At 44.5% G+C, this 12,899-nt stretch overlaps 1 protein-coding gene across 3 annotated transcripts in view; it reads left to right on the top strand.

Annotated features, from left to right (window-relative positions):
• Positions 1 to 8,715: 8,715 nt before the first annotated feature.
• ATR (ATR serine/threonine kinase) overlaps positions 8,716 to 12,899 on the top strand; it is a 106,853-nt gene continuing 102,669 nt past the window's right edge. For all 3 annotated transcript variants that reach the window (XM_057545798.1, XM_007188080.2, XM_057545799.1), the window contains exon 1: positions 8,716 to 8,879. In XM_057545798.1, the coding sequence (XP_057401781.1) occupies positions 8,821 to 8,879 (59 nt within the window). In that variant the 5' untranslated portion in view covers positions 8,716 to 8,820. The remainder of the gene's footprint in view (positions 8,880 to 12,899) is intronic.

Raw genomic sequence — 12,899 nt, 5'->3', positions numbered from 1 at the left:
CCACACTACACATAGCCATATATATGTGATTATTTTAAGTTGCTGATCCCTTAAGTTCAAAGGTATTTTAACAAGCCTGCATTTTTTCTCCCCACCCCACACTTACTGTTTTTAACATCATATTTTACATTTTGTGTGTGTGTGTGTGTGTGTGTATCCCTTCACTACTTATCGTGGATATAGATGATTTTACTGCTTTTGTCTTTTGACCTTCCTGTTGGCTTTATACATGGTGGATTTACTACTTTTATTGTATATTTGCCTTTGAGCTTTTTCCTTTCATAATTTTCACGTTTCTAGTTGTGGTCTTTTCTTTTTTGCTCAGCAAAGTCCCTTTAACATTTTTGGTAAAGCTGGTTTGGTGGTTCTGAACTCTTTTAGCTTTGGCTTGTCTGTAAAACTTTTGATCTCTCCATCAAATCTGAATGAAAGCCTTGCCAGCTTGAGTTTTATTTTTTTTAATAAATTTATTTATTTATTTATTTATTTATTTTTGGCTGCATTGGGTCTTCATTGCTGTGCGCGGGCTTTCTCTATTTGCGGTGAGCGGGGGCTACTCTTCGTTGCAGTGCGCAGGCTTCTCATTGCGGTGGTTTCTCTTGCTGTGGACCACGGGCGCTAGGTGTGTGGGCTTCAGTAGTTGTGGCTCACCGGCTCTAGAGCACAGGCTCAGTAGTTGTGGTGCACGGGCTTAGCTGCTCCATGGCATGTGGGATCTTCCCAGACCAGGGCTTGAACCTGTGTCCCCTGCATTGGCAGGTGGATTCTTAACTACTGCGCCACCAGGGAAGTCCCGGCTTGAGTATTCTTGATTGTAGGTTTTTCCCTTTTATCCCTTTAAATATATCACGCTACTCTGTTCTGGCCTGCAGAGTTTCTGCTGAAAAGTCAGTTGATAGGCTGGTGGGAGTTCCTTTGTACATAACTTGTGGCTTTTCCCTTGCTGCTTTTAATATTCTCTCTGTATCTTTAATTTTTGTCATTTTAATTACAATGTGTCTTGGTGTGGTCCCCTTTGGGTTGATCCTGTTTGGGTCTCTCTGTGCTTCTTGGACCTGGTTGTCTGTTTCCTAACTTGTTAGGGAAATTTTCAGCTATTATGTCTTCAAGTATGTTTTCTGTCCCTTTCTCCTCCTTCTGGGTTCTCTGTAATGTGAATGTTAGTATGCTTGATGCTGTCTCAGAGGTCTCTTAAACTGTTCTCATTTCTTTTTTTTTTCTTTTTTCTGTTCAGCTTCAGCGATTTCTACTACTCTGTCTTCCGGCTTGCTGATCTGTTCCTCTGTATTATCTAATCTACTGTTGCTTCCTTCTAGTATACTTTTCATTTCAGTTATTGTATTCATCTCTGTATGTTCTTTATATTTTCTAACTCTGTTAAAAACTTCTCATGTCTCACTCTGTTCATCCAATCTTCTCCCTAGTCTTTTTAACATCTTTATGATCATTACCTTGAACTGTCTATCAGGTAGATTGCCTATCTCCACTTAGTTCTTCTTCTGGGGTTTTATCGTCTTCCTTCATTTAGAACATATTCCTCTGTTGCCTCTGTTTGCCAAATTGGCTGCTTTTATTTCTATGTATCTGGGAGGTTGGTTATGTTTCCTGACCTTGGAGAAGTGGCCTTTTGTACGAGATGTCCTATGTATCCCAACAACACACTGCCCTCTGGCCTCCAGACCTATATATTCTAGGGGTGCTCCCCATTTGGGCTGCATGGGCCCTTCTGTTGTGGTGGGCGGTCTGGTAGACATGGCTGGTCCCTGGTCTGGTTGGTTGCCAGGTCCTGCCTTGTGCAGAGGCTGCTGGCTCTGGGGCCCTGGTGGGTCTGGGGGCTAGTGCTGGCCCACTGGTGGGCAGGGTCAGGTTCTGGAGTACAAGATTACAGGGCTGTGGGTCCTGGATCTAGTATTGGCCTGCTGGTGGGTGAGGCCAGTTCCTGATATAGGGTGTCCCAAAGCTGGTGTTGGCCCACTGGTGAGTGTGGCTGGATCCCAGGGCAGCTGGCTGAGGGTGCCAATGTGCCTCAAAGCTGGCATCGGCTTGCTGGTGGGCAGGTCAGTGTCCGGGTGGGGGGGTGGTCCTAGGGCTGGTGTTAGTTTGCTGGTGGGCTGGACTGGGACCCAGAGGGTCCTGGGGCTGGTGCTGGCCTGCAGGATGGTGGGCTGGGTCCTGGTATGGCAGGGTGCAGGGCTGTGGTGGTCCTAGGACTGGTGTCCACCTGCTGGTGAGTAAAGCTGGGTCCTAGGGCTAGTACCAGCCCACTGGTGGGCAGAGCTGCATCCTGGGGTCTCTGGTTGCAGGGCTTGGGGGTCCTGGAGCTGGTGTTTTGGCCCACAGTGGGTGGGGCTGGGGCCCAAGGGGTCATAGGGCTGGTGCCTACCCACTGGTGGGCTAGGCTGGTCCCTGGGCTAGTGCCAGCCCCTCGGTGGATGGAGCCAGATCCCAGGGTCTCTGGCTCTAGGGCTGTGGGGTCCCAGGGCTAGTGCTGGTGCACTCTCCTGGGCCCTCTGCTGTGTGGGGCTGGGTTAGGGTGGCTATGGGCTCAAGGGGTCTTAAGGCAGCAAGCCTGCTGGTAGTGAGGTTGTGTCTCCATCCAGTTAGTTGCTCGGCCTGAGGTTTTCCAGTACTGGTGCCAAAAGGCTGGTGGGCAGGGCTGGGCGCTAGTGCTAATAAGCTAGAGTCAGGACTTCAAAATGGCATTCGCCAGCTCCAGTGTCCATGGGGTAGATGGTGCTCCCCAAAATGGCTACTACCAGTGCCTTTGTCCCCAGGATGAGCTCCAGATGCTCTTGCCTCTCTGAGAGGCTCTCTAAGATCAGCAGGTGGGTCTGACCCAGGCTTGTTTCAAATTATTGCTTCTGCCCTGGGTCCTGGAGCGTGTGAGATTTTAGGTGTGCCCTTTAAGAGCAGAGTCTCTATTTCCCCCAGCCCTCTAGCTCTCCCGCAGTTGCCTTCAAAGCCAAACTTTCCGAGGGCCCCTCTTCCCAGTGCAGGACCCCCAGGCTGGGGAGCCCAATGTGGGGCTCAAACCCCTCGCTCCTTGGGGAGAACCTCTGCAGTTGTGATTATCCTCCAGTTTGTGGGCCGCCCACCTGGGTCTTGACTATACGGTCTTTCTGCCCCTCTTACCCATCTCACGGTGGTTCCTTCTTTATATCTTTAGTTGTAGAAGATCTTTTCTGCTAGTCTGCCAGTCTTTCTCATCAATAGTTACTCTGTAAATAATTATGATTTTGGGGGCTTCCCTGGTGGCACAGTGATTAAGAATCTGCCTGCCAGTGCAGGGGACACGGGTTCGAGCCCTGGTCCGGGAAGATCCCACATGCCGCGGAGCAACTAAGCCCGTGAGCCACAACTACTGAGCCCGCGTGCCACAACTACTGAAGCCCGCGTGTCTAGAGCCCTGTGCTCCACAACGAGAGGCCACCGCAATGAGAAGCCCGTGCACCACAACGAAGAGAAGCCCCTGCTTGCCACAACTAGAGAAAACCCGCGCACAGCAACGAAGACCCAACGCAGCCAAAAATAAATATTAAAAAAAAAATTATAATTTTGATGTGCCTGTGAGAGGAGGTGAGATCAAGGTCTTCCTACTTCGCCATCTTGGACCCTAATGAGGCTCCATCATCACCCAGATACTTTTAAAAAGCTTCCCAAGGGGATTCCCTGGTGGCGCAGTGGTTGAGAGTCTGCCTGCCGATGCAGGGGACACGGGTTCGAGCCCTGGTCTGGGAGGATCCCACATGCCGCGGAGCAACTGGGCCCGTGAGCCACAACTACTGAGCCTGCGCATCTGGAGCCTGTGCTCCGCAACAAGAGAGGCCGCGATAGTGAGAGGCCCGCGCACCGCGATGAAGAGTGGCCCCCGCTCGCCGCAACTGGAGAAAGCCCTTGCACAGAAACGAGGACCCAACACAGCCAAAAATAAATAATTAATTAATTAATTAATTAATTAAAAAAGAAAATAAAAGCTTCCCACTCACATAATTTCAATGCGTAGTCAAGGTTAAGAAATGCTACTCTAGAACAGTGCTAACTCAGAGAGCGGTGCGTGTACAAGCAGCATCAGCACTACCTAAGAGCTTGTTACAAATGCAAGTTACTGCATCCTCTTTCAGACCCATTGAATCAGAATGCGCTGGGGCTCAGAAATCTGTTTCAGTAAGCCCTTCAGGTGATTCTGATGCATGCTCAAGTTCCAGAACTCAGAAATCTCTCCTCAAGCTTTATTTACATTACAGAGCTACTGGGAGGATAACAGCAGATGAAACAGATGAAAGGATTTTGAGAAAAGTAAAAATAATGGTTGCAAATGTAAATAATCATTACCATTTGAACACATTTGATATAATCTTAGGGTCATGCTTGAGACCTTAGCAATGTAAGTGCCAATAACTCATTACTGAGATAGAAATCTCCTGGACACATGCGAAGGTACTCCATGTCATTTCTGAATTGTATCCAAATACAATGGAGTTCTCCTAAAATACAGCCTTAGCAGATGTGAAACTGCCACATGGATAGGAAGACAAATAGCTTTACATTTAAGTTTCTTCAATACTTTAAGTTCCTCTATGACAACTAGGTGTTTTCTGATAATGGGCTTTTTCAGTGTTTCTACTAAATGGGTTTAATAGAATTAAATTAATTCATTAATGCAGTTTGGCTGTACAGGATCATTTGTTCTGCTTTATTAAGTTTCAGAATGTTGACTTGTGGTTATGTTGGTCTGTTATTTGAGGCTTTAGCCAATTAAAACCAATAGACATGTGCCCCTTTTTACCCACTAATTTATCTGACAATATTCAATACAGTCAAGCTACTGAAGCAGGGGAATGGCATAATCATACTTGGTTTTGAAAAGGTGCTCTGTCTGCCATGTAGAACAATTCCAAACAACACTGGCATCATCTAGGAGCAAAGTTTTAAAAACTATTAAAAATGCAAATTATTAAATAATAAAAAATAAATAACTTTTAAAATTATTAAAAATGAGGGACTTCCCTGGTGGTCCAGTGATAAAGAATCCGCCTTCCAATGCAGGGGATGCAGGTTCGATCCCTGGTCGGGGAACTAAGATCCCACATGCCGCAGGGCAACTAAGCCTGCGCACCACAACTACAGAGCTCGTGTGCCTCAATGAGAAAGCCCGCGTGCCGCAAACTACAGGGTCCACGCTCCCACGGCCACAACTAGAGAGAGAAAAACCCGCATGCCACAACTACAGAGAAGCCCGCGCCACAACGAAAGATCCCACATGCCTCAACGAAGATCCCAGGTACCTCAACTAAGATCTGATGCAGCCAAATAAATAAATAAATAAAAATTATTAAAAATTAAAGTTATTAAACATTATTTAAAATGAAAATTTGTGTGTGTGTGCGTACCAAGGAGGTGTATATTGAAGTCCATTCAGTTGTAGAAAGGAACATGGAAAATTGTTTATATTTTAAAATCTCATTTCTTTAAGATTTCTATTTTAGTGTACACAGTAAAATCCTGACAAAATGGAGTTTAAAAAACAAAAAAACCCAGGGACTTCCCTGGTGGCGCAGTGGTTAAGAATCCACCTGCCAATGCAGGGAACACGGGTTTGACCCCTGGTCTGGGAAGATCCCACATGCCGCGGAGCAACTAAGCCCGTGCGCTGCAACTACTGAAGCCCTTGAGCCTAAAGCCTGTGCTCCGCAACAAGAGAAGCCACCGCAATGAGAAGACCGCACACCGCAACGAAGAGTAGCCCCCGCTTGCCACAACTTGAGGAAGCCCCGCGCACAGCAACGAAGACTCAACACAGCCAAAAAAAAAAATCCAATGCATTACAATGGAACTTGCAGAGCTAGGCAGCCAGGGGTTTGGGCATCTGACTGAGAACCAGTCCATCTAGGTCTCATTTGGGTTGTGGTGCCACCTGGTGGTCATCTCCCATCTAGTTTAATCATCCTTGGGGACAATTCTATATACACAGGCCGGCTGAAACTTCCAGGACATTGGTTGGTGCCCTGTTGTCGACTTGATCTGAGATGCTGGGCTTAGGAAACCAAGGTCCCAAGGACATAGGAACCTGCCCACCTCAGCCTCTCAGCTTCCTGCTTCACTCTCCCCACACACTCCACTCCCCAAATGATAAAAGGGGAGGGGGTGAGAGGAAGACAGGAAGCAATCAACAGCTGCATTATGTCCATGCATATTAGAATATATTACTAAATATATGTGGTTAGTAAATATGCACATATTAGGGTGCATATTTTAAAAATTTCAATAATACTGTTGAAGAGAAAAAAAAGTTGTAATACTTCAGTGTAGAGAATACATTGGAGGGGAAACAAGCCCAAAGGAAGAAAGGCAAGCTAGAATGTCATGTAAGTAGTCTGGGCACAAGACAGCGATGGTCTGAAACTAGAATGGTGATAATGGGATTTGGAGGGAAGTGGATGGGTTTGATATTTAGTAGGCAGAATTTAGTCCTTATCTTTAAGAGATACAAAAAAAAGTGTTTACAGATGAATTGATGAGTTGTTTGAGATTTTCCTTAAAATAATCCAATTAGAGAGAGGGGAAATGGGAGGGGTAGTTATAGATGAAACAAAGACTGGTCATAGGCTGATAGTTGTTGAAGTTGGATGATGGGCATAAGGGGGGGGGTCCTTATTCTACTCTCTCTACTTTTGTATATATTTGAAATTTTCCATAATAAAAATTGAAACAAAAATAAAATGCCTGGGGGGACTTCCCTGGCAGTCCAGTGGTTAAGACCCTGTGCTTACAATGCAGAGGGCGCGAGTTTGATCCCTGATCGGGGAACTAAGATCCCACGTGCAACACGGCAGAAAAATAAAATAAAATAAAGTAAAATACCTTGGAAAAATTCAAGGGAAAAAAATTCAGTAGAAAGGAAGACAATGAAATATAACGCTCAGAGAGAGATCTGAACAGAAGGAAGAATTTGGGAGAGATCAGCAGGTCACCCAAATATAACAAATTGTAGATTTGTCATGGTTAATCCAATCCTATTAAAAGAAAGCCTTCACAGATATGTTGAAACCTTCTCATTTCATTCCCTTCTCTCCCTCTCCAGAGGTACAACTCTCCTGGAGTTGATGTATATCCTTCCCAACCATGTTTTTATACTTTTATCATATATGTATGTATACAAAATTCACTCACTAAAAGTCTTATTTTGTGGTTTTAAAATGGTATGTGATTTAATATTGTTATGTATCCCTTTGCCATTTGCTTTTTTTTTCACTCAACATCGTTTTCAGAATTCATACTTCATTCATTTTAACTAAGAAATGGTATTCCACTGTAGGACACTACCACCTCTTATTTAATCTTTACTATAATCTTACAAGATAGATATTACTAATCTCATTTTATAGATGAAAAACTGAAGTACAGAGAGGTTATATAACTTTACTGAGTAACTGTAGTAACTATAGTTGCTAGCAGGTGAAATGAGAACTTGCACAGGGCTTCAACTTCTAATCCCATGTTCTTCCCACTATAGCATTGCACAATTTTACAAATATTTAGTACACACCAACTATGTACCAGGCACTGTTTTAGGTCCCAAGTATCTAAGCAGTGAATTAAACAGACAAAATCCTGCTCTCAAGGAGCTTATATTCTAATTGGAGGAGACAGTCAATAAAATAGTATATACTTTGGTTCTATGTGTTATGAAGAAAATAAAGCAGGATGGAGGGGAAAAGAGTGTGAGTGTAAGTGTGCTAGTCTATGTGCTCTCTGGTGACATTTCAGCAAACATCTGAAGAGGGGTGATGAAAGAGGGGTGTTTAAGGTCAAGACAAAGGACACAGCAAATGCAAAATCCCTGAGGCGGAAGCGTATTTGGCTGTCACTCAATCACTTTGCTTTTTTTTAGGATACTGTATAACGATTATTCTCATGGGTAAGGAACCAATGTAAGCACACTGCATGGCCTTGCCTGATTAAATACATAATTTTGACATGTTAACAGCTTCTTATGATGACCATTTTTCGTATAAACAAACTGGGTTGAGCTAGAAAATGTCTACAGCCAAAAGCCACTGATTTTACTTTAAAAATTAAATCATAGGTAATAGACGCCCGTAACGGTGACATAAAAATACATAGTACTGCTGCTGACTAAATGAGACACAAATAAATATAATTCAACCCTCTTTTTTAAATATTAAACGTTGGGAGAATCCTCAAGGAAACCTAAGGGAGACTTCAAGTTGGGAAAAACAAAGAAACAAAAAAAAACCCCTGCTGAAACAGAAAGGACAAGGAGGAGCCCATCTTTTGCCCCGTATCTCTCAGAAAGGATGTCAAGAGAGTGGTAGAAAATGAGGGACCGGGAGGTGTGACTCCGCGAGGAGACCTGAGGTGTAATCCTGGGCCTTTAGTTGCTGAATTGTCTCAGTCTTCACATTTGTGACGCGAGGCGTTCTGCGCTGGTGCCCACCATGCCCCTTTCCTCCCCAGATCCAGGGGTCTGGCTTATCTGAGCCTCTCAGGCTGGGAGTGAGTGACAGAGGAGGACCACTAAAAACCAAAACTCTCGCGAATCTCGCCTGCCCAGCGTTCCCGGCTCAGAGCGCACCCAACGCTGCAAATTTGACCGGAGCGCGCCCCGCCCCTTGCCCCGCCCCCTCGAGTCCTACGCGGAAAAGAACTCTGGCCTGGAGGGCGGATCGGCCGCGGCTTCCGGGAGGAGTTTTGGGCCCCGCGAGCTTCCGTCGGGCGCCGCGCTTTCTCACCAGAGACAGCTGTGGAGACGCCAGGAGCCCGCCTCGGCGTGGTTGAAGAGTGCCTCGCGTCCTCACCATGGGCGAGCACAGCCTGGAGCTGGCGTCTATGATCCCGGCCCTGCGGGAGCTGGGCAGGTAGGGCCGGGCCGGTGTCTCACGTGCTCTCCCTTCCTAGCCGCGCGCGTCCCGGCCCCGATCCCCTCAACCCCGGCCGCGGCCCTTGTGGAGATGCTCCGCCGCTGACTTGAGCGCTTCTCCCTGAGAGAGGCCGTTGGAAGGACGCGGGGCGTCGCCGCAGACCTGCGGGATGCGGATCCGAGGGGAGGGGTGGTCTGCTGGCCCCACTTTACCTCAGCGGCGCCGGGGAGCTCGTCCCTCTCTCCCCCTCCCCCAAACCCCAGTGGGATTGCCTCCGCGGCGGGAGGGAAAGGCCCCTTCCGAACACTTTCTGGTCACTTTCCTACATTCATTTGCTTCTCGAAAGCCTCTTCCCTTAGATGGAGTGCTTGACCCGTGGACTTTCCCCAGTTTCTGTGCTTTATGATCGCTGGTGGAGTTGGTTTTTACCTTTACGTTTTGACCCAAAACTACCCTCGGAAGAAAAATCACTGGTTCTGATTTCTGGCAAGGAAAGCCACTTGCTAGGAAAAGTTCGTTTCTAAGTGAAACCATATGCCATTCTGGAGATGGGACCCCTTTCGTATCGATCATCCAGTCCTCAATCCGTTATTTTAGTCAGAAATCCCAGGGATCGGCCACAACGTCCACAGAACATAAATGTGCACAGAGTATTGCCAACATTTGAAGATAATGTTCCATTTGCAAAAGCTCTTTTTTTTTTTTTTTTTTTCCTTTCTGTAAACCCAAGAGTAAAATCGTGTAAAGCAGTATTCTGCCCGAAGAGAGTAGGTGGATGTTGATGGCTGCTGCCCCCATTCAGGACACACACAGCCTTTCCTAAACCTGACCTAATGACGAGAAGGCAGGGTTTTTGTTTGTTTGCTTTAAAAAAAAAAATATTTGTAATCCACTGTGAACAGAAAATAAGTGAGCTTGTACCACTGCTGCAGTTGAACTATCAATTGGAATATTTGCCTTCCAATTTCTTGAACTGGTTGGAAACTTAGCACGCAGCCACAACTGACGTTAAGCCCATGGGATATTTAATTCCCTTTCTTTTTGCAGTGCAGCTGTGTCCATCTCCACTTGTTGACCGTACAGAGACACTGACATTTAGTCTTCCCCGATTACATACATAAGAGGGTATAAATGAAGGGCCCATACTTGTCTTAACTGAATCATCATATTGTTGTGTGTATGGGTTTTTTTTCCACTTTGTATGAATGTTGCAAGCATACTTGTGTTAACATTTTGTAAAGTAACATCTACCTTTCTAAAAGAAGATGAAGGCAGGTGTTCATATGGGAAGCTGATGCACAGATTTCATCTTTCAGGCTCGATGTGAAGCTCAGTGTACTTTTCCCACCTTGCTTTAATATAGAATTTGCTGATTAATACTTCTCTTCCCTTTTCTTTCTTCCTCTGTGATACTTGTTAGTAAAAATAATAGGATCTTGGATTTATTTTTAGTCTCTTTCATCAACAGAGCTTATAGTTACCTTTCACTCATTTGAAGCCATTCTAAGAGATGGAATAGAAAAACTGACCGTAGTGAATTGTCTAATAATAGTTTTTAATTGTCATGACGTTTTCATTGCAACTGCTTCATTCAAGCTTATTCAGTCTCACAGTATCTCCATGATATAGAATGGAGCAAATATTATCACTGTTTATTAAGAATCAGAGTCACAGAAATTGAAGTACCAAAGTCAAAGAGATAGCAGTTAGTATTAGAGCTGGGTTTCAGATTCAAGCCATCAAGACCTTTCCTCCTCAGTTTTTTTTTTTTTTTTCTTCATTGACCATGGCAGTTAGATTTCTGAAAAAAGTAAGATGTTACTGTTTTAACGTGTGGGCTCTTCTTCCTCTGTCTCTCAGGGATAAATTTTGCTTCAGTGTTTTTTTCTGTTAGCACTCTTTTCTCTGCCTAGTCTCTCTGGGTGATCTTATCCACTCTTCCTGCCTTCACCTACCACCTGCTATTTGATGACTCCAAATCCGTGTCTCCAAGCCATATTTCTTTCATATAGAACCATATATGCAACTGTATACTGGCAGACTATGTTAGTATAACCCATTTGTTCCCTGGATGTCCTATATGCAGTTAAGACTCAATATATCCAATTTAAATTCTCTGCATATCCCAACCTTCCCAAGCGGTTTTTTTTTTTTTTTTTTTTAATTCCTCTTATTCACTGAGGTACGGATATCTCAGTACATGATACCGTGTTCACTTATTTTTCCAAACTGGAAATCTAGGAATCATTCTTGACTCCGTATGTGCTTTCGGGCTATGTCATTAGTCCTCTTTCAATCTTCACTCTCTTCCTCAGTAACTTTGTCTAGTCCCATAACTTTAAATACCATCTATATGCTGATAACTCCCAAATTTATCACTCTAGCCCAGAGATATATATTAGGTTGCTTAGTCAACATCTATACTCAGAAATGAAAATTAACATATCCAAAGCAGAACTGCTGATTTATTGTCCTTAAACCTGTTCCTTCCCCAGCTTATTGTAAATGTAGGAACCAAAAGCCTAAGAATTATCCTTGATTTTTTTCCCTTACCCCTTAATAATCCATCAGCAAGTCCTGTCAACTGTACCTTTAAAAAACACTTTTCACCATCTCCACTGCTATCACCAAAATTTCTTATCTGGACTATTACAGTAACCTCTCAGCTGATCTCTCCAGTTCCACTTTTACCCACTTACAGTGGATTTCCCACTCAGCAACCAAAGTGATTTTTACAACTATAAATCATATTGTAGATTATATAACATTACTCCCCTGCTCAAAATCTTCCTTTGGTTTTCCAGCATACTTAGAATAAAATCCAAACTCCTTCCCAGGGCCTCTGAGGTCTGCCATAATCTGGCCTCTGCCTACCTCTGACCTCATGGCGTTGTATCCCTCCCTTGCTCACTCTACTCCAATGGCATTCGCTTTATTTTTTTAATACACCAAGATCATTCCTGCCTTCATTCCTTTGCACTCGTTTCTTCTATCTGAACACTGGCTAGTTCCATTCAGATGTCATTTCCAAGAACCTTCTCTGATCTTCCTGTTTAAAATTACTTTGTAATCGCAAGATCTTTTCCAACAGTGATAGTTGCCATTAAAATGTTAAATGGGAAATGAGAGGGAGATGAGGCGCTGGGGAGCAGCATTAGCCCCTAGAGGAGGTTTGGATGGTGAGAAGAAGCCAGTCATGGGAAACTGGGAGGAGAAGTGTCTGAGATGGAATAGAAAATACAGAGATCTCTAGGTGGGAATGAGGCTACTTTTTAAAGAGGAGGAAGAAGCCTGGAACATAGGGAGCAAAGACAGGAGTAGCATTAATTAAGAATGGAAGAGTAGGCAGAGGCCAGATCCTTTAGCACTTTATAGGGCAGAATGAGGAGTTAGATTTTAAGTTCAGTGGGAAGCCATTGGGGTGTTTTAAACAGAGAGATAACATAATTGAATTCATGTTTTAAAAACATGTTTAACCTTCACTCACCTGCTTAGAACCCTTCAGTGTCCCATTGCCTTCAGTACAAAATTCAAACTCGTTAGTCCTTTGCGCTTAGACCTTATCTTCCCTCTTCAGCTTCATTTCCAGATACTACCTCCCTGTTCTTTGGCCATGTAGAACCTCTGACAGTTTCTAGAACGGCTTATGTTCTTGTTCCTGACCCTTTGCACATGTTTCCTCTGCTGGAGTACTCGCCTTACTTCCCTTATTTTACCTGCCTAGCCCCCTAGGGACTCAGCTTTGTGTCACCTCCTCCAGGGAGCCTTGACTGATAGGTCCTGCTCAGGGCTGAGTGTCCCTCTTACGTTCTATCTTTGCTCTATTAACGCTTAACCATGCTGTGTTAAAATTGCCTGCTTACTTTTTTGTCCTTTAAACTATGAATTCTTTTAGGGCTGATACATGGTACCTTGGTTTTCCTGGCATTTGATACTTGCCCCAGGGGAGGTTTTCAAGTGTTTGTTAAATGTATCCGAACTTTATGTGATAAATTACCACCCAAATATTTCTGTATA

This window comes from Balaenoptera acutorostrata, chromosome 4, assembly GCF_949987535.1.
Source record: "Balaenoptera acutorostrata chromosome 4, mBalAcu1.1, whole genome shotgun sequence".
NCBI lineage: Eukaryota > Metazoa > Chordata > Mammalia > Artiodactyla > Balaenopteridae > Balaenoptera > Balaenoptera acutorostrata.
This window is presented reverse-complemented; position numbering and strand designations above follow the sequence as displayed.